General features: G+C 42.9%; 1 protein-coding gene across 1 annotated transcript in view; it reads right to left on the bottom strand.

The window, feature by feature from the left end:
- The window catches only part of si:ch211-127i16.2 (probable flavin-containing monoamine oxidase A), a 129,331-nt gene that overhangs the window by 74,051 nt on the left and 28,702 nt on the right, over positions 1-26,578 (bottom strand). Inside the window, exon 7 of the mRNA XM_022685306.2 lies at positions 26,157-26,244. Within this exon, the coding sequence (XP_022541027.2) occupies positions 26,157-26,244 (88 nt within the window). The remainder of the gene's footprint in view (positions 1-26,156; positions 26,245-26,578) is intronic.

Below are 26,578 nucleotides of genomic sequence, written 5' to 3'. Positions count from 1 at the left end.
CAGACCGACTGGTGTAGCGAAGATGGGTAAGGAGGCGAAGACGAGGGTGGTGGTGACAAAGGTTAGTACAGTGAGGGTGATTGTTAAAACGGCAACGAAAGATTGGAATGAAGAGGGCGAGATTACGTCCCAGATGGTGGCGATTATGCGGGTGGGGAAGGTGCAAGCTATGAAGTTGCGGCGATGATGGCGATGACCTAGGCAGAGATGGTGGCAATGATGCCGATGGTGGTGAAGATGGCCAAAGTGAGGGCAAGATGATGCCCAAGACGATGGCGGCGAAGGCAAAGAAGATTGCGGCGAAGATGGCGATGACAGACAGATGGAAACAATGAGAACGGCCATGAAAACTGTGGCAGAGGTGATGAAGGTGATGCAGGCAGAGGTGGTGGCGATGATGACCATGGTGATGAATATGGCCATAGCGAGGGCGAGGTGATGCCCAAGACGATGGCGATGAAGACGAGGAAGATGAAGACGAAGGCGAGAAGATCGCAGCGACGATGATGTCGATGACAGAGACGACGACAATGAGGATGGCCATGACAACAGCGGCAGAGATGATGAAGGTGATGCAGGCAGAGATGGTGGCGATGGTGACCATGGTGGCGAAGATGGCCAAAGCGAGGGCAAGGTGATGCCCAAGACGATGGCGATGAAGATGAGGAAGATGGAGATGAAGGCGAGAAGATCGCAGTGATGATGGCGATGACAGAGACGACGACAATGAGGATGGCCATGACAACAGTGGCAGAGATGAAGGTGATGCAGGAAGAGATGGGGGCGATGATGACCATGGTGGCGAAGATAGCCATAGCGAGGGCAAGGTGATGCCCAAGACGATGGCAATGAAGACGAGGAAGATGAAGACGTAGGTGAGAAGATCGCGCTGATGGGATGTAGGCAGAGAGTGCGGCAATGATGAGGATGAAGATGGCTACTGCAATGACGATGATAGCCACGACAAAAACTATGGCAGCGACGATGAAGGCGATGCAGACGAAGAAGGAGGCGGAGACGATTAAGGTGAAAATGGCCACGATGAGGATGAGATGATGCTCAGCATGGCGTTGATGAGAGCGAAGAAGGTGAAAGCAACGAATATGCAGGCCAGAAGATGGCGGCAACGGAGATGAAGGCAGTGATGTAGGCAGAGACAATGGCAATGGTGATGAAGACTATGGCGGCGATGAAGGCGATGCAGGCGGAGATGGTGGTGATGACGATGGCAATAAAGAGGGCAATGACGAGAGTGAGATTACACTCAAGACCACGGCAATGACGAAGGCGATGATGCAGGCGAAGCAGGTGAAAGTGATGAAGATTGCGGCGATGATGGTAATGTGGGCAAAGATGGAGGTGATTATGATGGTGAAGACTGCCACGAAGATGACGACTACGGTGGTGACGATGGTGATGCAAAGATGGTGGTGATGACGACGATGGTGAAGATGGCCATGCGATGGTGATGATGGAGGTGAGTATGATGAGGGTGCCAAGGATCGTGGTGACGACAATGGCACAATGCAATAGACAGAGCAGCGATGGTGGCAGAGATATGGAGGCAAAGACTGCAAGGGTGAAGATGCCGATGGCAAAGATGAATACGATGGTAAGATAAGTATAATGATGGCGAAAATGATTACGATCATGGTGAGGAGGGTTATGATGGAAGCAGGGAGCATATGCGACCCACGCACTCTGTCCAGCTCAAAGGATAGACACCACGTAGGATAATTGTCTTCAATTCCGAAACGAGGTCAGCATTAGAAGGAACGCCAGTTCCGGGCCGAGCAGCACGCGACCAGCAGGCGGCGCCAAATCAGCAGCAGGAATATCACAGTGGCCATGCTCGAGTACCGCCCAGTGAGGCTGCAGGGGGGCGGAGCCACACCAAGCCAGCGTGTCAGGCGGAAAGCATGCTGGAAGGGGAAAAAGGAAAGGGCGGGCCACGGGAGCGGCGAGGGCGCCGGCAGCGGCAGTGGTGACGGCGTGGGCGCCGGTAGAGGCAGAGAGAGAAAGAAGATGCTGAGAGAGAGAGAGAGAGAGAGAGAGAGAGAGAGGGGCGCTGAACTCATATGCAGAAATACCGCTGATCCATGTATATGAAGGCACGCCGACAGAGAGAGAGAGAGAGAGAGAGAGAGAGAGAGAGAGAGGAGGCGTGGCTACGCTCTAGAACGGCCCAGTGAGGCTGTAGGAAGGCGGAGCCACACCCAGCCAGCGGGTCGGGCGGAAAAGAAACACGGGCCAGAAGGGGAAAAAGGGAAGAGCGGGCCGCGTGGGCGCCGGTAGCGAGCGAGCGAGAGAGAGAGAGAGAGAGAGAGAGAGAGAGAGGCGCTGAACACATCTGCAGAAATACCGCTGATCCAAGAAGGCACGCCGACAGAGAGAGAGAGAGAGAGGAGGCGTGGCTACGCTCAAGAATGGCCCAGTGAGGCTGTAGGAAGGCGGAGCCATACCCGGCCAGCGGGTTGGGTGGAAAAGAAACGCAGGTCGGAGCGGGCCGCGGTAGCGGCAGAGAGAGAAAGAGAGAGAAAGAGAAGGGCGCTAAACACATGTGCAGTAATACCGCCGGTCCACGGATATAAAGGCACGCCGGCACTCGCACGGGAGAGAGAGAGAGAGAGGGAGGAGGCGTGACCATGCTCGAAGCTCGAGTAACGCCCAGAGAGGCAGTAGTAGGAGGAAATGCAAAACAGACGGCTCCAAGCAGTGCAGCGAGCCGCCGGAGGGGCGCGTGCAGCGCCGAAAAGGGTTGAAGAGGAGTCCGGCGAAGACGCGAGGAAGCCCTGCGAGTGTAGCAGGAGTGGTTCAGCGGAAGCGCTGAGAGAGAGAGAGAGAGAGAGAGAGAGAGACCGCCGCGGATGACAGGGTCGCGGGGAGGCTTCGTGAAGGAAGCAGCAGCGGCGAAGAGAGAGGGAGAGAGACCGCCGAGGACGCGGAGATCGCGTGGAGGCCCCGCAGTGGCAGCAGGAGAGGATAAACAGCGGCAGCGTCGCTGGAGAGATGGCGGAAAGAGAGAGAACGCGGAGAATGCGTGGAGGCCCCGCAGGGGCAGGAGGAAGGGTTTAGCAGCCGCGGCAAGAGAGACCGCCCAAGGGCCGAGGAGACCATACGGGAGCCGCCAGACCAGGTAGAGGAGACGACAGCCACAGCAGCTGAGACAAGATAAAACCACTACCAGGGAAGGCAGCCTGGAGCAGAGGCAGTGGAGGAGTCAGGGTGGACGGGAGCAGCTGGTCGCAGGAGACAGACAGGTGCAGAACCATCGTGTACCAGGTAAGGAGCGGTCGGCAACACCACATGCGAGGTTTGTTCAATGAGTAGGTAGAGAGGAAGTGACTGTTTAAATAGGGATGGAAGTGGGAGGAGTGAGGGCGTGGCTCACTCCCAAAACTTAGTTATGGCACATAACTCCACTTTGGGCACTTTGGCACACGTTTCCACAGAGATTCACGTTAAAAACACAACTGCGAGTGGAAATGGAGGAGCTACTGAATGCCGCAATGTCATGTGACCTAGAAAAGCCTGAAAACTCATTGGTCCTCCTGCTTTTTTCAATTGCAGTCCGGATGCAGGAGTTTTATCACTGAGTAGAAGTGTGAAATATTTTTCACAGATGTCCCCCTGAGAAAATAATCCCATCTGGATAGTGCTTTAACCCCACTCTTTGTCCATGCCATGAGCACATTGACCATTTTTCAACCATTTTTCACAAGATAGCACCTCACAATTTATGATTATGGGCATTCCCAAGCTGTGATTTGAGGCAACACTTTAGGATTAATAGATTATGAGTGGATTCATAGGACCATACAAAATATATACATAATGCAGTATGAATAATAATGCAGGTCTACGTACATACAGGTGATGCAGAGAATTTAGCAGTGTCTTGAGCAAAATATGCAAATATTAGTGTGTCCAAATTTTTCAAATAACAGGAAAAATGTCAGATAACTTTAACATATTCTGCCCGTCTGTTTTTTGTTTATTCTGTAGCGTTGAAAACACGTGGCTAAAGAAAGTAAAGTCCAGTGAGTATAGAATATTTCTGTGCTGTTTATTCAGTGTATAATGGCCTTTGCTCTGTTTTCTTCTTATCCTGTTGCTGCTGCTTGGTTCCTGGAGTTTTCTCGTTACGGCGTCTGCACGCCTGTATTTTGTTTATTTAAATGAGGTGGTGCTGCACTCGCCTCCAGCACTCACATTTGTTAAAGCTGACCTGACCGGGGACACCTGACAAGACTGTTCATTAACCATTCATCATTCTGTGACAGCACTTCCCCCTTAAAAACAGACAGAACCAAATAAAACATGCTGCACTCTGAGAAATAAAGCTTTCCTAATTAGATCTGAGTTTGCATGTAGAGCTGTGAATATGCTATAAGGTATCTGAAGGGTTCTGTCAGCTGTGGACGTATAATACTCTGAGCCCTAGAGTACACCCTGTGTAAGGCACATAACAATGTTCATTTTTTTGTTACTACCATATGGGGTTAAAAAATATCAAAAAATACAGCTCTGGAAAAAATAATAAAGAGATAACTTCAGTTTCTGAATCAGTTTCTCTGATTTTGCTATTTATAGGTTTATTTTTGATTAAAATAAACATTGTTGTTTTATTCTATAAACTACAAACAACATTTCTCCCAAATTCCAAATAAAAATATTGTCATTTAGAACATTTGTATTATTTATTTGTCTCATAATATTTGCAGAAAATGAGAAATGGCTGAATTATCAAAAAAGATGCAGAGCTTTCAGACCTCAAATAATGCAAAGAAAACAAGTTCATATTCATAAAGTTTTAAGAGTTCAGAAATTAATATTTGGTGGAATAACTCTGGTTTTAATCACAGTTTTCATGCATCTTGGCATCATGTTCTCCTCCACCAGTCTTACACACTGCTTTTGAATAACTTTATGTTTTACACTCCTGGTGCAAAAAATCAAGCAGTTTACTTGAGGTTTTCAATTTGGTAAAATCAAAGAAACTCATCATTTTTAAGTGCTCTCTTATTTTTTTCCAGAGCTGTATATCTAATATCACTTTTCAGAACAAAAATATTAATATTAGCTTTGATAATATTTAGATTTTTGTATTTTTTATAATATATATTTTTTGAGCACTCATTCCATGCTGGGGTATATAAATAACACCATATAAATAGTAAGTATTCAATATAATGCATGCTTTTTTTATATTAGTAATTAATTTTACATTGTATAATTCAAGAGTCAAAGAGTTTAATGTCACGTGCGCAGGGCGTGGGAATGAGATACTAAGGCATGGCCACGTCTTATTTAGGTGTGGGAACGAGATACAAAGGCATGGCCACGTCTCATTTAGGTGTGGGAACAAGATACTAAGGCGGGGCCACGTCTTATTTAGATACGAGATACTAAGGTGCGGGAACGAGATAATTAAGGCATGGGAATGAGGTACTAATGCGTGGGAACGAGTTCATTAAGGCATGGGCACAATATCATTTAGGCGTGGGCATGACTTATTAAGAAAAAGTTGATTAAATGTAGCTGGAGAATAATAAAGCTGCTCTTCTGTAAATGAAAGCTCATGAAGAATTTTACATCAAAGCTCCTTTAAAAATGTGTAATTCTAAGTTAAAGACTCTTAATTCTCATACTAGAAGCTGACCATGCCATAATGATCTCATTCCCACCCCTTAATTATCTTGTTCCCATGCATTAGTATCTTGTTCCCATGCCTTAATGATCTCATTCCCTCGCCTTAATTATCTCGTTCCCATGCATTAGTATCTTATTCCCACGCCTTAATTATATAATTCCCATGCCTTAATTATCTCATTCCCATGCATTAGTATCTTGTTTCCATGCCTTAATGATCTTATTCCCACGTCTTAATTCTCTCGTTCCCACACATTAGTATCTTGTTCCCATGCCTTAATGATCTCATTCCCACACCTTAATTATCTCATTTCCACGCATTAGTATCTTATTCCCACGCCTTAATTATCTCGTTCCCACACCTTTATTATCTCATTCCCGCGCATTAGTTTCTTGTTTTCATGCCTTAATGATCTTATCCCCACTCCTTAATTATCTAATTCCCATGCATTAGTATCTTGTTACTACACCTTACTGATCTCGTTCCTGCGCCTTAAGTATCTCGTTCCCACGCATTAGAATCTTATTCCCACGCCTTAATTATCTTGTTTCCACGCCTTTATTATCTCGTTCCCACACATTAATATCTTGTTTTCCCGCCTTAATGATCTTATCCCCACGCTTTAACTATCTTGTTCCCACACCTTAATTATCTCTTTCCCACACATTAGTATCTTTTTCCCACGCCTTAATGAGCTCGTTCCCTCGGCTTAATTATCTCGTTCCCACACATTAGTATCTTTTTCCCACGCCTTAATGAGCTCGTTCCCTCGGCTTGATTATCTTGTTCCCACACATTAGTATCTTGTTCCCACACCTCAATTATCTCATTCCTACGCCTTAATTATCTTGTTCCCATGTATTAGTAGCTTGTTCCCACTCCTTAATGAGCTTGTTCCTGCGCCTTAGTTATCTTGTTCCCACGCATTAGTATCTTGTTCCCACGCCTTGATTATCTCATTCCCACGCCTTAATTATCTCATTCTACACATTAGTATCTTGTTCCCATGCCTTTATGATCTCGTTTCTGCGTACTAGGATCTCGTTATTTAGTTTATTTAGTCACCTTAGGTGCTCCGTAGGAAAATATATAATAAAGCAAGAAATAACAAACTAACTAAATATAAATATTAAAATGGTGTTTTAATATTTACACCCAGGATGGAAATACTGTATGTTTATGATTACAGTAATGTGTTATGGATATTATTATCAAGTAATTGGGTAATAAATCAATTTAAGCAACAAAAAATCTGACAAGCCTCTTGGAAGCTAAAAAGAGTCAAAAGAGCCGACTCTCTAAATAGAGGCAGAATTTCCATCACTATTGAGACACTATTTGTCTGCTTGTCTCAGCACTGCAGGGACGTCCCTGTCCTCGTCTTCCACAGGACCGCCTGTCCAACACCTGCACCAGAGACACAAGCATGAGCGAACGCATGCCTGTCCCCATCACCAAAAGCATCCCCTCGCTTAGCGTCCGTGTTATTTCCCCACCGCCGTGTCCCCCGGATGCTGACACCTCGTCTCCGGGGTTACTAGGCGACGGCGCCCCGCAGGACGGAGCGCGTTAGCATCGCTCCAGGCTAATGGAGCAGAAGAAGCATCAAGGTTTCTGCAGGACTGCTCTCCAGCTCTCTGCCTGCAGGGATGCAGACAGGGACGAGAGAGAGAGAGAGAGAGAGGGAGAGAAAGAGAGCGCCGGGAAACTGTCTAAATGTGTCTGAGAGAGAGTGTGTGTATATGTGTGTGTGTTTGTGTGTGTGTGTGTGTTTGTGTGAGTGTGTGTGAGGTAGGGTTACAGTGAGAGACACTTCCCACACACACACATAATAAACACACAGGTCCTCACGTATAAGACGACACAAGAGACGTGAGAATAGCCACTTAATTAATGATCCAGAAACCGCCCACTCTTAAATCACTCTCACTCAGGCCTCCTGAGGTAATTTCAGGGCCCTTAACTCTTAAATAAATGTATTTTTTTAGCGCAGGATGCTAACAGCCTTTAGCTTTGTCAATTACCTCAGCAGCCAAACTCAGAATTTCTTATCTGTGCTTTTATTTTTATATTGTTTTTACAGATAAATGACAATAAAAAACATCAAAAACATAATACATATTTTAAAAATCTACTTAAATTGTTTTCCTTAATGCGATTTTGAAGTCAGATGAACAGGAAATATTGAATTGCACTGTAAATCATAGCAAACTAATTCCCTCAAGTAACATTTTAAAGTTTCTTTTTAAACGTTGGTCTAGCTAAATAATCTGGGTTGGCAAAATTTTCTAAATGTAGATTAACCTTGAGGTCAACCTTCAGGTCAACTACTTTGCACTACTGCACATGCTCAGTTTGACTTTTCAGTTTACCAGGGTCTACCGAGCAATTCTGAAGGGGTTTTCACCTGAGGTTGGTCACGCTATTTGCATATTGGGTGTTTCCTCCAATCTCTCCCTCACCTTCAGTGTGTAAATTCACCACAGGCTACTTCTTATTTGATTTATATATGTGTTATATAATAGTTAATAGTAACTGCCTGGTCTCAGTGTTGAAGGCTATAACAGCAAATTGCTATGTTGTTTTTGGTTGAGTGTGACTTTATGCTATATTTTCCTTACCATAAATGTATATGATTGACAATAAATTCCCAGATTCTAAGTTAAATTAACAAAAAATATAGTGTCGCACCACTTCATGAATTTGACTGACGTTAAATCTTCATTTTAATTTTAGTTTTTAATTGATCCGAAAGGATTACAATACATGTACAATACACATTTCTTAGAACTTAAATTAGGCCAAATAAAAATATACATTTTTAAGTCGGTGGGACTCAATATTTTAAGTTTTTACACATCTGAAAAATGAGGCTTCTAGTCGACACAACTGGTGGTGGTTTTCCTAAAAACGTAAAAGTTTGAGTTGGCCTCAAAACTCAAAAATCTAGTGCAGTAAGTTGCCTTGAAATTTTGGCTTTTCTTAACTTTTCATTTATAAAGTGTGTTTTCTTAATTTGTGTTAATCATTTTTTACCTACACACTAAAACTCCTCATATCCTCATACACAAACCCATTGCAACAGGGCAAGCAAACCAGTTGGCCGATTTATAGGCACCGAGCTTGCGTATAAATTTAATGCGTTCTTGTGGCAGGACCACAAATGTCTGCAAAAAATGTAATATGAGTTTTAAAGCTAATTTAATGGTCAGTAAACATTGGGGTGTTTTCTACAAACTAATCCTTGGCTGTTTTTAAGGGTTAAGTCTACACATGCTATAAAGTGGGGCTGTCAATGCAGAATGTCCACTGAAAAATCCCTGTCTTCAGGACCCGGCTTAATCCGTGGCTAGAACCACGACCCAATAAATGAAAGTAAGGCCTTTTGGGCTTAATATTGATTTGATATCCACTCAAACTTCTGCGGGTGACGAAAACTCATTAAAACTCGGCAGCAGCAGAGAAATGAATGCTAATGCACTGCATACCTGTCCTCTTAAAGTATAAACAGGGCCTTAAGTAAAAAAATATAAGTGGCATTTCAGTAGGGCAGATTGCCACCGCTCTCGCTGGCTGTCATTAGCGATGACTCCATCACACGAGCCGAGAGGCCGGGCGAGGCGAGGCGACGGGAGGCGAGGGGAGGCGAGGCACTCGGCCGGCAGCCAGATACAGCTTAAGGGTGTAAAATGGCATCGAAGGAGGCATCGATCTGAAGGTGCTGCCTTGACTGCTTTGATTTTAGAGTGTTAGAATCAATTACAGTTGATTAAAATAATGTAATGCCAGAATAAAAGTCTCCAACTATTTGCAAACCGAATATTTGATGTATTGCTTGTATTGTCTAACAGTCTGTTACTGAGATTTATCCACCAGAGAAGGCTAGCATGTGATTTCTTCAAGCCTAAAAGCCACATTACTGAAGATCAACATGCTTGCAACATACATGTATTTGTAATGAACCATAATGGTACAGAGATTACTGTAGATTTTTAGATCCTGTACATTTGCAGAATGTTCATTTGGTGACAAATCTGGCAATTGAGGAGGACAATGAAGTTTTGGACAAAACAGATTCCTGGGAAACACTTACAGTGTGTAATCAAGCTTTGTGTTGATGAAAAATGCCAGTTTTAAGACTTATGAAGACCTGAACTAGCTTGTGAATGAGCAGAAGCCTGTGTCATCCTTCATAAGTCTTTACTTGAGCAGAAGCCTGTGGATGGACAGAAGCTTTTGAAAGGGCAGAAGCCTGTGGATGGGCAGAAGTCTGTGGATGGGCAGAAGCCTTTGGATGGGCAGAAGCTTGTGAATGGACAGAAGCCTGTGAATGGGCAGAGGCGTGTAAATGGGCAGAGGCCTGTGAATGGGCAGAAGCCTTTAAAAGAGCAGAAGCCTGTGGATAGGCAGAAGCTTGTGAATGGACAGAAGCCTGTGAATAGACAGAAGCGTGTAAATGGGCAGAAGCCTTTAAAAGAGCAGAAGCCTGTGGATAGGCAGAAGCTTGTGAATGGACAGAAGCCTGTGAATGGGCAGAAGCTTGTGAATGGACAGAAGCCTGTGAATAGACAGAAGCGTGTAAATGGGCAGAAGCCTTTAAAAGAGCAGAAGCCTGTGGATAGGCAGAAGCTTGTGAATGGGCAGAAGCCTATGAATGGGCAGAAGCCTGTGAATGGGCAGAAGCTTGTGAATAGGCAGAAACCTTTAAAAGAGCAGAAGCCTGTGGATGGGCAGAATCCTGTGGATGGGCAGAAGCCTGTGAATGGGCAGAAGCTTGTGAATAGGCAGAAGCCTTTAAAAGAGCAGAAGCCTGTGGATGGGCAGAAGCTTGTGAATGGTCTGAAGTCTGTGAATGGGCAGAAGCTTGTGAATGGACAGAAGCCTGTCAATGGGCAGAAGCCTTTAAAAGAGCAGAAGCCTGTGGATGGGCAGAAGCTTGTGAATGGTCAGAAGTCTGTGAATGGGCAGAAGCCTTTAAAAGAGCAGAAGCCTGTGAATGGGCAGAAGCATGTGAATGGGCAGAAGCCTGTTTCATCCTTTATAAGTCTTTACTTGAGCAAAAGGTGTTCCTTGGCAGGATCCTGCGATCTCACTAAAGACATTGTAGACGTTTTAGTTTGATTTAGAGCCCCCTGATTGGTTGGTAAGCGCGAGAAGCAATGTCCTCAAAATCACAACATATCAGTTAACCTAGTGTTTATCAAGTCCACAGTCTATATTCTGAAATATTACAAATTTAGGAAGTTAATTCATATAAGTTTTGATCTGGAAATCAACTGCCAATATTAAAAAGCATGGAGTTGAGCTTATCATAATGGTATTTCATTTTAATAAGCATCAACGTTTCATTGTCTATATCAGTAAAACTTCCACCAAGGCCTGAGCTGGCATTCTGCTAATTAGACAAATACATCAGCCAACTATATATTTACTTAGAACAACACAGCAAATATGGCAGTGTTAAATCAAAACTGTAAGTGTTAAATCAACACGGCGAGTGTTACAATAACACTAATGGAGTTGATTTAACATTGGCAAGCTCAGCTCCACAAACAGCATTAGGACTGTACAATAATAGACGTATAAATTCACAGCTGAGCATTTTATACCTCACAATAAGTTACATAATTACTCTAAATACATCAAACAATTACTCAAATACTCTATAAACCAAAAGCAGTGGTAGCAAGTTCATACACAGACACACACACACACACACACAAAAACACACACTGATGCACTAACCAAACTCAATATGAGAGTCCAAACAAGTGCTGGTGTACCAGGACAACACACAGAGAGGTGTCTCACACACACACACACACACACACACTCTCCAGAACCAAGTCAAGTGCCCAAACAAATACTGCACCAATACACACACACACACACACACACACACACAGCAACCTACCTAATCACCCACATGTGCTTCACCAAACCCAGAAATCGAGAAACTGCAGCTCACCCACACACACACTCTCTCAAACACACTCTCTCTCACACACACACTCACACACACACACTCACACATCACAGCAGCAGGGTTTCGACAGGCACACATTCCTCAAAGGCAGTGAGGATGCTGCCCACACACATACACACATCTCCTGTCTCTTCCTACCAGCCCTGACACACACACACACACACACACTGAAACACACACTGACAGAGCTCCTGTAGCACAAACATCAGCACGAACTTCAGGCCTTTGCTGTTTGCTGATCAATGACATTGAGTATAATCTGAGAGTATTACAGGTCCTCAAACACCATTGAGTGTGTGACATTTAGAGTGTGAAACAAACAAACACACACACACACACACACACACACACACACACGCTTACACAGACACACACAGATACACACACATACAAACTCACATTCGAGCTATTTTAACAGCGATGGCACACGGTGTGAAAATAGACTACTGATGGGGTGTAAGATAGCAAAGAGCATTGCGACACAATTGCAATTGCAGAGAGTGTCCATGCATTTTCAGAAAGACAGTGTGAAACCACATGCTGCACATATTGCAAATTTTGGAATGTTCCTACCAGTCCTGACACACGCACACACCCACAAACACACACACACACACACACACACAGAGCTCCTACAGCACACACATCAGCATACAGTACACATATGTGAGAGTTTTCACTAAAGCTATTTTACGATCAATGACATCGAGTGTAATCTGAGAGTATTACAGGTCCTCAAACAACATTCAGTGTGTGACATTTAGAGTGTGAAACAAACACACACACACTCACACTTACGCACACACACACTTACGCATGCAGAAGTTGAGCTCATTGGCTGCAGACAGAGCAAACACACTCGGTAAACAGGGGAAGACTTAACTAATCTCCACTCAGACCCGGCTCATGAATGATAGAGTAGAACAGAGGGGTGGTGGAAAGCAGATGCACGTGATTATAAAAGATGAATGGATGGAAGTGGGGAACCTCAGAGCTCCTAAACCCAGCAAGACCCTCAGAGAAGCAGGACTGGAGAGGGCAGATGTAACATGGAAGATGAAGATGGTACATAGTGGCATGATGGCTCATGCTGGGTTTTTTCTTCTTCTTCTTCTTCTTATAGTAGCTGGAATTAGGGACAATACGACCGCAGACTCAGAAATGTGAAAAGTGAGTTTTGAATCCGAGAAGACAGCAAGCTAAAGCTTTAACCCTTTCAGACCCTGTAGCCACTACAATGGACTAGCAGTGGGCGATATGGCTCTAAAGCAATATCACGATATTTCATGGTATTTTCGCAATAACGATACTTAAAAAAAAAAATCAAGAATACACTAATGCAACAAAATGAAAATTAGCTACATTTTAACTAACTGACATATAAAAAATACAAGAATTTTATCAGATTTGTAACAGAAGTCAGTGACCCAGAACGTCATGATACTAATAATAATAATAATAATAATAATGCACTCCAAATATTTCCATATATCCAGCATTAAAGTAAAATAAATGATACTGGACAGATATAATCTGTCTCTAGTAGATATATAATGGGAAATGAGAACAGTGTGAATTTCTTTTTTTGCTAAAAATAGTAAAACAGTAGTACCCTGATGTGATGATTAGGGGTGAGTGATATGGCACCATATTTCAGGGTATAATATCTATAATATTGTTCACAATATTCAAAATTGTTGGCGATATTATTGCGTACAATACGATATAGCACACTCCTACTACATAATAACAGTAGTTATGTTATGTTGCCTGTTGTCCATCAGAATAGATCATTAACTACCCAATGAAGCAGTAGCTTAGCCCCGCCCACTGCACTGGAAAACACGGCAACACGGACATTAGGGCATGGCAGCATTGAAACCAACTAGGCAAAGTAATTTGTAAGTTGATTTTTACTAAATGGTTTAGAACAGTTTTATATTGCATATTTGACTATTTAGGGGTGGTTTGTGAAATAAAAGGTCAATATCAAACATAAAATAAAAATGCTAAACCATGCAATGGACATTAAAAAGCAATTAAATATTCTAACTTCTATTGATTACTAGGTCCAACGTGTTTCTAGTACAGGATCATGAAGGAATGGATGCCATGTGCTTCAGACCAAACATGCAGACTGTTATCAGGAATAGGAATATTTTCAAAAGCGCGGGGTCTGTTAGGTATGAGGGTGTGTCAATACATCTCTGTGACCTTAGAGAAACATATGCTTTCTTCAAGAAGAAAAGACAAGATAGGAAAGTCATTTGTCAACAAGACAATGCAAAAACTGGCTAGCACTGCTAACCGGGACTAGCTAGCACTGGTAATCACAGCTGGCTAGCACTGGTAACCGGGACTAGCTAGAATTGGTAACCACGGCAGGCTAACGCTGGTAACTGAGACTAGCTAGCACTGGTAACAGCGGCTGGCTAGCATTGCTAATCAGGGCTAGCTAGAACTGGTATCCACGACTGGCCAGCACTGCTAACCGGGGCTGACAAGAACTGTAAGCCAAGGCCGGCTAGCACTGCTAACCGGGACTAGCTAGAACTGGTAACCACAGCAGGCTAACGCTGGTAACTGGGACTATCTAGCACTGGTAACAGGGGCTGGCTAGCACTGCTAACCAGGGCTGGCAAGAACTGGTAGCCAAGGCTGGCTAGCACTGCTAACCGGGGCTGGCAAGAATTGGTAACCACGGCTGACTAGCACTAGTAACTGTGACTAGCTAGCACTGGTAACAGCGGCTGGCTAGCACTGCTAATCTGGGCTAGCTAGAACTGGTATCCACGGCTGGCTAGCACTACTAACCGGGCCTAGCTAGAACTGGTAACCGTGGCTGGCTAGCACTGCTAACCGGGGCTAGCTAGCACTGGTAACAGCAGCTGGCTACCATTGCTAATCGGGGCTAGCTAGAACTGGTAACCATGGCTGGCTAGCACTGCTAACCGGGGCTAGCTAGAACTGGTAACAGCGGCTGGCTAGCACTGCTAACCGGGGCTACCTAGAACTGGTAACCATGGCTGGCTAGCACTGCTACCCAGGGCTAGTTAGAACTGGTAACCACGGCTGGCTAGCACTGCTAACCGGGACTAGCTAAAACTGGTAACCACGGCTGGCTACCACTGCTAACCGGGACTGGCAAGAACTGGTAGCCGAGGCTGGCTAAGCACTAGGGGTGGGAATCGATTACTATCTCACGATTCGATTCGATTCCGATTTTGGGGGCCACGATTCGATTCAAAATCGATTTTTGATTCAAAACGATTTGAATTATAAAAATTTCTGCTTCTGGCTTATGAATCTTATTGAAAAAAGCCTCCAAAATATACACTGGTCCTGGAGAAGGTAATGTGTTACAAAAACAATAAAATGTGCAGGAATGTGGGTCCTCAGTGACAGAGAAATCACTGGGATATCACAATGACGTTAATGAACAATAAATAAATAATAAATAACACTGCTTTATTACCAGGCTACTAGCGGTGGTGTGTAGGTGACGCTGCTGGGCTGATGTGATGATAGCAGTGAAGCGCTAAAGTTCAGGAGCAGCTGCTGATTAACTAGTTAACTTTAAGGTCGTTGTATTTCTTCAGAAAGGGGGCAGGAGGTGGAGAAATTAATTCATATGGTCCATTCCTTAATTCCTCTGTGATGAGGAGCTGAAATGAGCTCTGATTAGCTTATTGTTATTTTTCCGTTCCGCCTTAAATGCTGCAGCCCGCAGCCACCTGTAGCGTTATTTAAGGTGGAACTGGAAAGTTAGCTTGTTAGCTAGCTAACAGTTACTGAAACTAACTACTAGCGATCTTTTTTATGCTTGTTATGAAGCATTCTGCCATAAAACATTAAAACTACACGTTAATCTAAGGTAATATAGTGCTTGTTCTGCCATCTTACCGGTGATTCTCAAACACCTACTACGCTCTGTGTGGGTCTGGAAGACCTCGGTTTGAAGGGACAAGCGGGTTGCCAGGTCCAACAAAAATACCCAGCCCAAAATCAGTCCAAAACCCGCCCCTCAGAATCGATTTTGGGACATTTTAAATCGATTCTGAATCGTAGTAAATGAGAATCAAGATTCTTATGTGAATCGATTTTTTGGCACACCTCTACTAAGCACTGCTAACCGGGGCTAGCTAGAACTGGTAACCATAGCTGGCTAGCACTGCTAACCAGGGCTAGCTATAAACTGGTAACCATGACTGGCTAGCACTGCTAACCGGGACTAGCTAGCACTGGTAACAGCAGCTGGCTAGCACTGCTGACCGGGGCTAGCTAAAACTGGTAACCACGGCTGGCTACCAATGCTAACCGGGACTGGCAAGAACTGGTAGGCGAGGCTGTCTTAGCACTGCTAACCGGGGCTAGCTAGAACTGGTAACAGCGGCTGGCTAGCACTGCTAACCAGGGCTACCTAGAACTGGTAACCATGGCTGGCTAGCACTGCTAACCGGGGCTAGCTAGAACTGGTAACCGTGGCTGGCTAGCACTGCTAACCGGGGCTAGCTAGCACTGGTAACAGCAGCTGGCTACCATTGCTAATCGGGGCTAGCTAGAACTGGTAACCATGGCTGGCTAGCACTGCTAACCGGGGCTAGCTAGAACTGGTAACAGCGGCTGGCTACCACTGCTAACCGGGACTGGCAAGAACTGGTAGCCGAGGCTGGCTAAGCACTGGTAGCCGAGGCTGGCTAAGCACTGCTAACCGGGACTAGCTAGCCCTGGTAACAGCGGCTGGCTAGCACTGCTAATCTGGGCTCGCTAGAACTGGTATCCACGGTTGGCTAGCACTACTAACCGGGCCTAGCTAGAACTGGTAACCGTGGCTGGCTAGCACTGCTAACCGGGGCTAGCTAGCACTGGTAACAGCAGCTGGCTACCATTGCTAATCGGGGCTAGCTAGAACTGGTAACCATGGCTGGCTAGCACTGCTAACCGGGGCTAGCTAGAACTGGTAACAGCGGCTGGCTAGCACTGCTAACCGGGACTAGCTAAAACTGGTAACCACGGCTGGCTACCACTGCTAACCGGGACTGGCAAGAACTGGTAGCCGAGGCTGGCTAAGCACTGCTAACCGGGGCTAGCTAGAACTGGTAACCATAGCTGGCTAGCACTGCTAACCAGGGCTAGCTAGAACTGGTAACCATGGCTGGCTAGCACTGCTAACCGGGACTAGCTAGCACTGGTAACAGCAGCTGGCTAGCACTGCTGACCGGGGCTAGCTAAAACTGGTAACCACGGCTGGCTACCAATGCTAACCGGGACTGGCAAGAACTGGTAGGCGAGGCTGTCTTAGCACTGCTAACCGGGGCTAGCTAGAACTGGTAACAGCGGCTGGCTAGCACTGCTAACCAGGGCTACCTAGAACTGGTAACCATGGCTGGCTAGCACTGCTAACCGGGGCTAGCTAGAACTGGTAACCGTGGCTGGCTAGCACTGCTAACCGGGGCTAGCTAGCACTGGTAACAGCAGCTGGCTACCATTGCTAATCGGGGCTAGCTAGAACTGGTAACCATGGCTGGCTAGCACTGTTAACCGGGATTGGCAAGAACTGGTAGCCGAGGCTGGCTAAGCACTGGTAGCCGAGGCTGGCTAAGCACTGCTAACCGGGACTAGCTAGAACTGGTAACAGTGGCTGGCTAACGCTGCTGACCAGGTACCTTCTGTGCCAAAATGTCTTTTAAATGTTGTGAGAAGAAATGGCACCATTACTGTGATAAATGCTTTACTGCACCAACTTTGTTTAGAACATTCTTCCCAAATTCCAAATAAAAACATTGTCATTTAGAGCATTTATTTGCAGAAAATGAGAAATGTCTGAGCTTTCAGACCTCAAATAATGCAAAGAAAACAAAAAGTTCATATTCATAAAGTTTTAAGAATTCAGAAATCAATATTTTGTGGAATAATCCTGGTTTTTAATCACTGTTTTAATTCCATGCATTCTGGCATCAGGTTCTCCTCCTCCAGTCTTACACACTGCTTTTGGATAACTTTATGCTGCTTTACTCCTGGTGCAAAAAATCAAGTAGTTCAGTTTGGTTTGTGATCATCCATCTTGCTCTTGATTTAATCCGGAGCTTTTTAATTTGGTGAAATCAAAGTCTCATCTCATCATTTTTAATTGCTCTCTTCTTTTTTTCCAGAGCTGTATATTGCCAAAAGTATTTGCACACCCATCCAAATGAAGTCCTAATAAAAGCAGAAAACCTTAGTGAAAGAAATGGTCGCTCTCAGGAGCTCCTGCACTGTGGTACCGTGATAGTTTTAAAAAAATATTTGTTAAAACTCAATTTTTTTTAAACATTACTTTACCAACAAAACACAATATGGGCTTTATTTTAGTGACATATAGGACAGTCATCAATCATGCACCACGCAGCTTGATTTAGGGTGCGTCAACGTGTCTTTGCTATCGTAACGATGGGAAAAGTACACCTTGCGTGTATACATCAATAATGTGAAATAAACCAATCAGTGTGTGGCTGTGTTGCCAAAGTGAACGCAATGAACCTCTGAATGTTGACGTCTGTCTAGGTGGTATTCAAATGGTGGAGCCAGAAATTGACCTGAACATACCTCAATTCGAGGCCACCACGCCCATCAGTGTAGATATATTTAGAAGCACTGTTCCTATGTAAGCGAGGCAGACATAAGGGATGAAAATAGGCTGTTGGAGGGGTGTAAGATAGCAATGAGCATCACGACTCACCTTGCTATGGTTGTAAAATAGGGCCCAATGAACTAAAAATGTTGTGATGGTAGCTTTTATGCTAAGATCTAAATACCACAAATATTCTTTCCCCTGATCTGACCCTTACCAGGTGTTTCAACCACCGCAGGGCCGAAACCAGTGAGCATTAGCATTAGCATTAGCATCAGCATCTGTGCTTGTGAGAAGAACAGTCTGGAAAAGAAAGCAGACTGTTTATTCAGGGGAAAAAGAATGTTCTTCATACCAGAAGGACACCTTGATGAAGACAAAAACGAAAAAAAAATAAAAAAATGAAGCTTAGCGAGGAGAAGGATTAGCGCAGTGCTGTAAAATGCTAAATAAACAGATTTTTTTTTATGCAAAGAAAAGTAAATAAAAGCAAGGTGTCTCCTGACGCAGCTTTGCAGGCTTTCCAGACAGTGTTGGCTAGACTTAATTGGGCAATCATCACAGGCCAGGTCTTTTAATCTGCTCTGTGATGCTGTGAAAGTGTGTAAGCAGCAGGTTTGGTTTGGAGAAGATGCTGTCAGTACACACACTAAAAAGAAAAAAGATACATTGGACCAACCTAAAAAATATACTCTAATTTGTTGCATCAAAATGTATTAGTTTTTCTTTTTTAACTTATATTACATATATTTAAACTTTATATTTATTTTGATGTTGGAATCTAACATTTCGATTTAAAATCTATCAATATATTATTTAACCCAAGCATCAAAAAAGATCTTTAAAACAAAGAAAAAATATTATTTATAATTACCGTATTTTTCGGACTATAAGGCGCACTTAAAAACTTTTAATTTTCACAAAAATTGACAGTGCGTCTTATAATACGGTGCGCCTTTTGTATGGATTTTACTCGTCAGGTTGTAAGGAGCAGTAAACACACACTCCGTGCAGCGTTATAGAGAGTTTCAGTGCTATACAGAGTCCAGAGCCGTGCAGCTCCGAGGCTGAGCAGCAATAGCATTAGCTAGATGCTAACCGCTAAGCTAGCTAGCTTATTCACTGAGATCAGTATTATCTAAATTTTACTCGTCAGGTTGTAAGGAGCAGTAAACACACACTCCGTGCAGCGTTATACAGTGTTTCAGTGCTATACAGAGTCCAGAGCCGTGCAGCTCCGAGGCTGGAGCAGCAAATAGCATTAGCTAGCTTATTCACTGTTCAGAGATCAGTATTATCTAAATTTTACCCGTCAGGTGTAAGGAGCAGTAAACACACTCCGTGCAGAGCCGTGCCGCTCCGAGGCTGGAGCAGCAATAAATAGCATTAGCTAGATGCTAACCGCTTAGCTAGCTAGCTTTTTCACTGTTCAGAGATCAGTATTTTCAAAATTTAGCACTTTTAATACTGCTGGAGCAGTATTATTAGAGTTAGATGCTAATCGCTAAGCGTTCACCGTTCAGAGGTGAGTTATCGGCCTGTAAGTCTGTGCTGCTTTGCCTGGCTAGCATTAGCTAGATGCTAAGCGCTAACTCTCTCAGAGGTGAGTTTTATCAGCCTGTAATCTGCTTGTTTACCGTGTTAAAACAAGCTACGGGGGACGAATCGCTAGCTAATATCTCACTGTCTTACCAGAACACGCAGGATTACTCAGTGTAACGCTGTCGTTTAAGTTTGGGTTAACTTTACTAGTTTAGGTGACTAGCTAGCGTGCTAGCGGATAGCTATGCTAACGCTGGTGCAGCAAGCCTTAGTGGACATCTGGAAATCTAAGCTTACTGTAAATAAACTGAAGCACGTTACTCACCCAAATAAACAGTTTTCATGAGAGGAATCTGTGTAGATTAATATCCAGCACTCGTTTGACTTTGAAAGAGCTATATTTTGTATACTGAGACGCTCCACCGGCAAGTGACCACCCCCGGTGGGGGAAGGGAAACATGGCGCCACCCCTGTTCACTTTGATATAGGCACCCTTTCTAGTGTCACTTAACGCGCCTTATAATGCGATGCGCCCTATGTATGGAAAAATAGCAGAAAATAGGCGTTCTTTGATAGTGCGTCTTATAATACGGTGCGCCTTATAGTCCGAAAAATACGGTAATACATTTTTTCAACTGTTTTTTTTAATCTGGACAAATATGTTAATTTCTTTTACAGCCATGTATAGTTTCAGCTTTAATTAAACTATTTTTTTTTATTCCGTTAGTTCATTTTATAAACTTTCTGTAATTTTCTTTTCAGCCAAAAATAAAACCTATTAATTAGAATCTAACATTTTGATTTAAATCAATCAATATTTGATTTAACCCAAGCATCAAAACGTTTTTTAAAATAAAGAAAAAATATGATTAATAATTAATACACTTTTTTACACTATTTTTTTATCTGGAAAAATCTATTAATTTCTATTACAGCCATGTATTGTTTTAGCTTTGATTAAATTTTGGATTTTACGTCCAAAATCTCACCTTGTGTTCTCAGCTTAATTACTCAGGAATCCCTTCACATATAAACATAATCCATATATGGTTAGAAAGGGTACAGCATCTACAAGAAACCCATTGAGAAAAACACCTAAAAAAGTGAGATCTCCTTCCCCAACCAATATTATTCACCTTTAGTGCTTCAAACATATTTATATGATGTTTCAAACCAAATAATATCAGTAAATGACTCAAAAGTGTCCACAGAAAAAGTGTGAAACTACCTGCTTTACTCAAACTAAAGCTGTGTATGGTGTGCGCACTACTTGATATAGTTTTTAATAATTTTACTTGCACATTTTTACTAAGTAGTTATTTTGCACTAAACTAAATTTTTATTTATTTAGACTAAAAAGTTTACATTTTTGTATCTAGTTTTCTTTGTGTGTCCTGATTAAAATACTGAAAGGCATAGGCTGCTCTGAGTGTCAGGTTTTTAGTATCTACATGTATCCTAGAGGTGTGATTATCAAGAAAAATAACTCCGCCTGATGCTGTTTCTCCATGTATTTTATCAAAGTAATAATTAATAAGCCATGAAATGAACTTAAATCATCAATGCTTTCAACTCATAAACACTCTAGTCCAACCATTTTTGAAAAGATATCTTAGGTGTGAATATATTTAAACTCTATACATTCAAAAATAAGTAAAAAAAAAAACGGGCGCTTGGTAAAATTTTGAGCAAAACATGATCAGTTCCAGGAAAATATAACAATTCTGCTTCCTTTTACATGTTAAATGATTATATTTTTGAGCAGTCGTATGTCTTCTGGAGTAAAAGAGATCAGGGCATGTGTCTGTCTGATATAATTACTGTGTTATAAGACCTGAAAGAGGAACTGAAAACAAAAACAGAGACAAAAAACACACCAAAACAGCCTAGAGTTCAAGGAGTTAAATCAATATTATGGTTGTTACACCTTTTTTCAGTGTAAATAGAAGCACGTGTCTGAGTTAGAGAGATAGCACGTGTTAGCCTCCGTCCTCCAGCTTTGTAGGTAAGCGGAGAGACCTGCATGGCAGGTGGGAAGAAATTGGGCAAAAACAAACTATAAAGACAGTGTCGGTGTGTGAAAACAGCAGCGAGCTGTAATTTATATTTGTGTGTTTGTTTGTGTGTGTGTGCAGTTCAGCTCTAAACACAGGCTTAATATCATTATCGCCATGCATGTCTCTTCCTCAGCTGCAGGCCAGACTCAGCCGAGCCTCCTCCAGCAGCGGCGCCGGGCTGGAAACGCCGAAAACACAAGCAGATTATCTCTCAGGAACATCTGAAGTGTAACGTACGGAAAGCCGGCCTCGTCGGGATGCGGCGGCGTGATGAAAGAGGACGTTCTCTTCTGAAGAATTAGCGAAATGAAGCCGAATCCACAACAACAGCATTGCTAATAAACTGCTTGGGTTCAAAAGGATGAGGCGCATAACGAACGTACGGCTGCCTGGAGCTGCTGAAGACATCTGGCGGGTGGGTATGTGTGTGTGTTGGTGTGTGTCTACATTTGCTTGTGTGTGTGTGGTTGGGTACTTTATTCTTTTAGCATAGCGCATTTTTGTAACTGTTAAAATGATTCACTTATAGCAAGAGTACTAGATATCTTCCAATTTGGTCAAACACTAGAGGGCGCTAAAGAGAAAACATATACAGCTCTGGAAAAAAATGAAGAGAGCACTTTAGTTTATGAATAAGTTTCTCTGATTTTGCTATTCATAGGTTTATGTTAGAGTAAATTTTATATGTTCGTTTTATTCTATAAACTACAGACAACATTTCTCCCAAATTCCAAATAAAAATAATGCCATTTAGAGCATACACAAGGCACACCGGATTATAAGGCGTATTTTATGCGACACTAGTGTCTAATAACTAGTAGTAGGAACAGTGGTGTCACCGTGTTTTCCTTCTAAATTCAGACCTGTGAAGCTAAGCTAAGTTAACAAAACTGTATTTATTTTTTTTTAAAAAGCCAGGGCGCTACCAGCTAGGGCTTCATACCACGTGGCTTGTTTTAACACAGTAAACACACAGACTACAGTGCGATATACTCACCTCTGAACAGCAAAAGAGGTAGCGCTGTGGTTAGCGGCTAATGCTAATGCTGCTCCAGCAGTGCTAGCCAGGGTTAGCAGCAGGGTACAGGCTGACAATACTCACCTCTGAATGGCAGAAGAGCTGTAAAGTGGCTAGTGCTTATGCTGCTCACGCAGTGCTAGCCGGGGTTAGCAGCAGGGTACAGCCTGATAATACTCACCTCTGAACGGTGAAAGAGCACTTAGCACAGTTAGCAGCTAATGCTAATACTGATGGAGAACTAAACTGAAACTCCTGTATAACTTTGTACTTCAGCAGAGTGGCTTTCCTGCTCCTTAATACCTGACTGGTAGAATTTATACATAAGGAGCTCTAATGATTTTTGGGAAAATTAAAGAATTTTAAGTGCACCTCATAGTCAAAAAAATACGGTAATCTAGGAACTTTAACACACTAATATTTTAGTGCAAACGAATAATTTGACCAGGTTCAGGCCTAAATTCCTGCAAAAAAGTTATTATTTCTACACAACCTATTATTATGCAGTATTAAAGTTAGTTTTATAAACTGTTATGAACACAGCATCGCTACAGCTGAGTTCAGTAGGTAGATTGCTTTTTATTTTATTTATGTATTAAACAATTCCTTCATTCTCTTTCATTCTTTAAATTATCCTCCGCTGTAACCGTGTGATACTCGCCAGCTCATCCTTCCACTCTCTTTCCTCCGACTGATGGTGAAGTTGGCACTTTACGAGCCGAGCCGGCCGCGTGCGAGCGGAGGACGGGTCACGCGGATGACTCGGAGCTACGCTTTCTCCATTATTTATCCCCCGATGCGTTTGGACAGGTGTCTGCGGCTCGGCGGTGCCTGCGGTTTTTAAGGCTCGCTGTCGGCCGTCGCCTCCCCTCTGATTTAGGGGCCGTTTCCCAGGAGCCCCGTCACTCGGCATAATTCACACGCCGCCTCGTTAACCCCTTAAACCACCGCGGCCCCGGCGGCAGGCCTGCACTCTAATCTCTCTCTCACAACCACACGCTCTGCATATTACTCTCATGCTCATAACTTACTGAATAAAAACAGGAATTTTAAGTCTTAAAGGGAACAGAGCTCCTAAAATAGAGCTCCTCACAATCTGAGACTGAAACCGTTCTGGCGTTCTTAAAGTTCTTTGATTTATTTTCTTTATTCATTTTGTAAAAAAAAAACTGTTGTATAAAAGCAATAGAACACTCAAGGTCGTGTGTTATCACAAATAACATCACGGCTGTGATGATCTACGTAATTCGTAATAACACACTCCCTCTCGTGTTCTATTGCTTTATTAATAACCCTTGTAATAACTTCATGGAGTAATAACTGTGTTATAACTACTGGTGAAGTTTGCATTGATACACATATATTACAGTTGTTCATGTTAATGTCAATTTTGACTTGTGTCTAACTTGTGAATAAGTCGCGTATACATAGATGGTATGTAATTGATATGTAATTAGGGCTGTGACTGTTTTTAACTCTAGTGTAATTACATAACCTGTACAACTGTAATTACTCTGTATCAATGTGCACTTCACTTATAGCCACTCAGTTATTACAGGGGTTGTTAAAACTTTGGTACCACTTAAAAAAATAAGACTGCCTTTATAAAGGGTTTATAAATGCTTTACAATGAGTTTATTAATAGTTACTAATAAAGGTTATAAATGCCATTAATAATCAGTTATAACACAGACGTAGAAAGGTCAACAATATAGATGGCTGTGGGTTCAGTATTTGACAAACAACAGGTCACTGTTGCCCTTTCTACGTATGTGTTATAACTGATTATTAATGATTTTTAAGGCATTTACAACCTCATTAGTAACCATTAATAAACTAATTGTAAACCATGTATAAACCCTATATAAAGGTAGTCTTATTTTAAAGTAATACAAAAACCTTTATAAAGTGGGTTGTAAATATATAGTTTTCTTCGTATATATCTTAATTTTTCTGTCAGATTTTTGCTGATTAACTCATTCCACAGTTCAGTTTCTGATGGCTTGGCCCGACTGTGTGATAGGCTGTAGTATACATTATTTTGTATACATTGTTTTTAACCTAATATTGTTATTTTGTCCCAAAGCAATGAATGTACACACTCCCAGCCACCTGGGATACCACAGCAACTACCTAGCAAACACCATGCACCCTCTAGCAGCTGTTTAACATCACCAACAGTATTCAATGTTCTCAATAATATAAGAAACTCCTTAAAAAGAGGAATAAAAAGGTGGAAAGCAGTATGACACGTCAAAAATCTCCCATAAATACCAGATTGAGATAAAGCCAATAATTTATTTCATTATTATGTTGTGTTAAGTTAAGTTGTGCCTCAAATATATTTTGAAACACAAATGCCAAAAAAAAAAAAATGGAACTAACACAGTTTAGAATCAAACAACATTCAGAACTAGTAAACTATTATAGCTCATAACCGGGTGGGAGGTTGCTATGTTATCACAAGGGGTTGCTTTGGTGTTGCTAAAAGAAAAATGTTGCTCTCACTATGATCGGGAGATCGCTGCTTTGAATCCCGGTCATGCAGCTTGCCATCAGCTGCTAGAGCCCCGAGAGAGCACAGTTGTCCTTGCTCTCTCTGGGTGGGTTCAGTAGATGGCGCGCTTTCTCTTTCCCCTCATCACTCCTAGGGTGATGTGAATCAGCACAAGGCTGCGTCTGTGAGCTGATGTATCAGAACCGAGTCGCTGCGCTTTCCCCCTAGCGTTAGCGCTGTGATGCTACTCGGTAATGCTACAGCATCAGCAGCAGATCAAAACGATTTTGATTGCATCTCTCATTCTACTTATAAAACATGCTGAAAATTATGTTTTTGCACGTGCCTTATGGTCTCAGTTTTAAGTTTTCACCTGGAATTATGGCCTTCAATGTTGGTTTAAAGTTTATTGTTGCTGTAAATATTAACATGGGGTTTATGAAGAGTGAAATTTTTCCATATTTAAATTGTGCACACACTCAAAATGAAATTGACCATATCTAACAATAAGCCCTTAAAAACATCACACACAGCCTCCACACGCTTCCACACCTCGAGCTGCCACCTACGCTCCAGCAGCCAATCAACCTTCCAGGGGGCGGAGCCTCAACAACCCAGGAGAGCGTCTGGGTGAGCCGTGTGACTGACAGCTGTTCTGCGTCACTGCAGCAGAGAGGGGTTTTATGAGGTGCATTCACTCACAAAACACCCTCATACACACACACACACACACACACACTCTTATACACACACACACACACACTCTTATACACACACACACCAACTCATTCACCTGCCATATGAGGGGGGCATGTAACGATGACGGCCTTGCAGGAGACGGCACCCGAGGCAGTCTTTACTTTCACACCGTCTTCTTCACTCTGCGAGGAAAAACACACACACACACACACACTCATAAGTCTATGAAGCACAGAAAACACACACTCACAAAACCGCATTTGAATACTAACACCGCAGGACTCAGGAGACACTGCAGCCAAGACCAGAGATCTCGTCCTGTTTTTCTGCGTCTTTTCAATCAGATCTGAATCTGATCTTTCTGTTTTATTCATTTAGGTACATTCGTTTAGGTCAGATTATAATCTGATCCACATTATTATCATTAGAATTAGGTGTAGACAGATATGAGGATGTGTAATTGTGTGATTGTGATAAATTATAGCATTTTTTTTGCCTGGAATTATAGTATCACAT

Source organism: Astyanax mexicanus, chromosome 20, assembly GCF_023375975.1.
Source record: "Astyanax mexicanus isolate ESR-SI-001 chromosome 20, AstMex3_surface, whole genome shotgun sequence".
Taxonomy (NCBI): domain Eukaryota; kingdom Metazoa; phylum Chordata; class Actinopteri; order Characiformes; family Acestrorhamphidae; genus Astyanax; species Astyanax mexicanus.
Note: the sequence above shows the minus strand (reverse complement) of the source record. Positions and strands in the feature narration are given on the sequence as shown.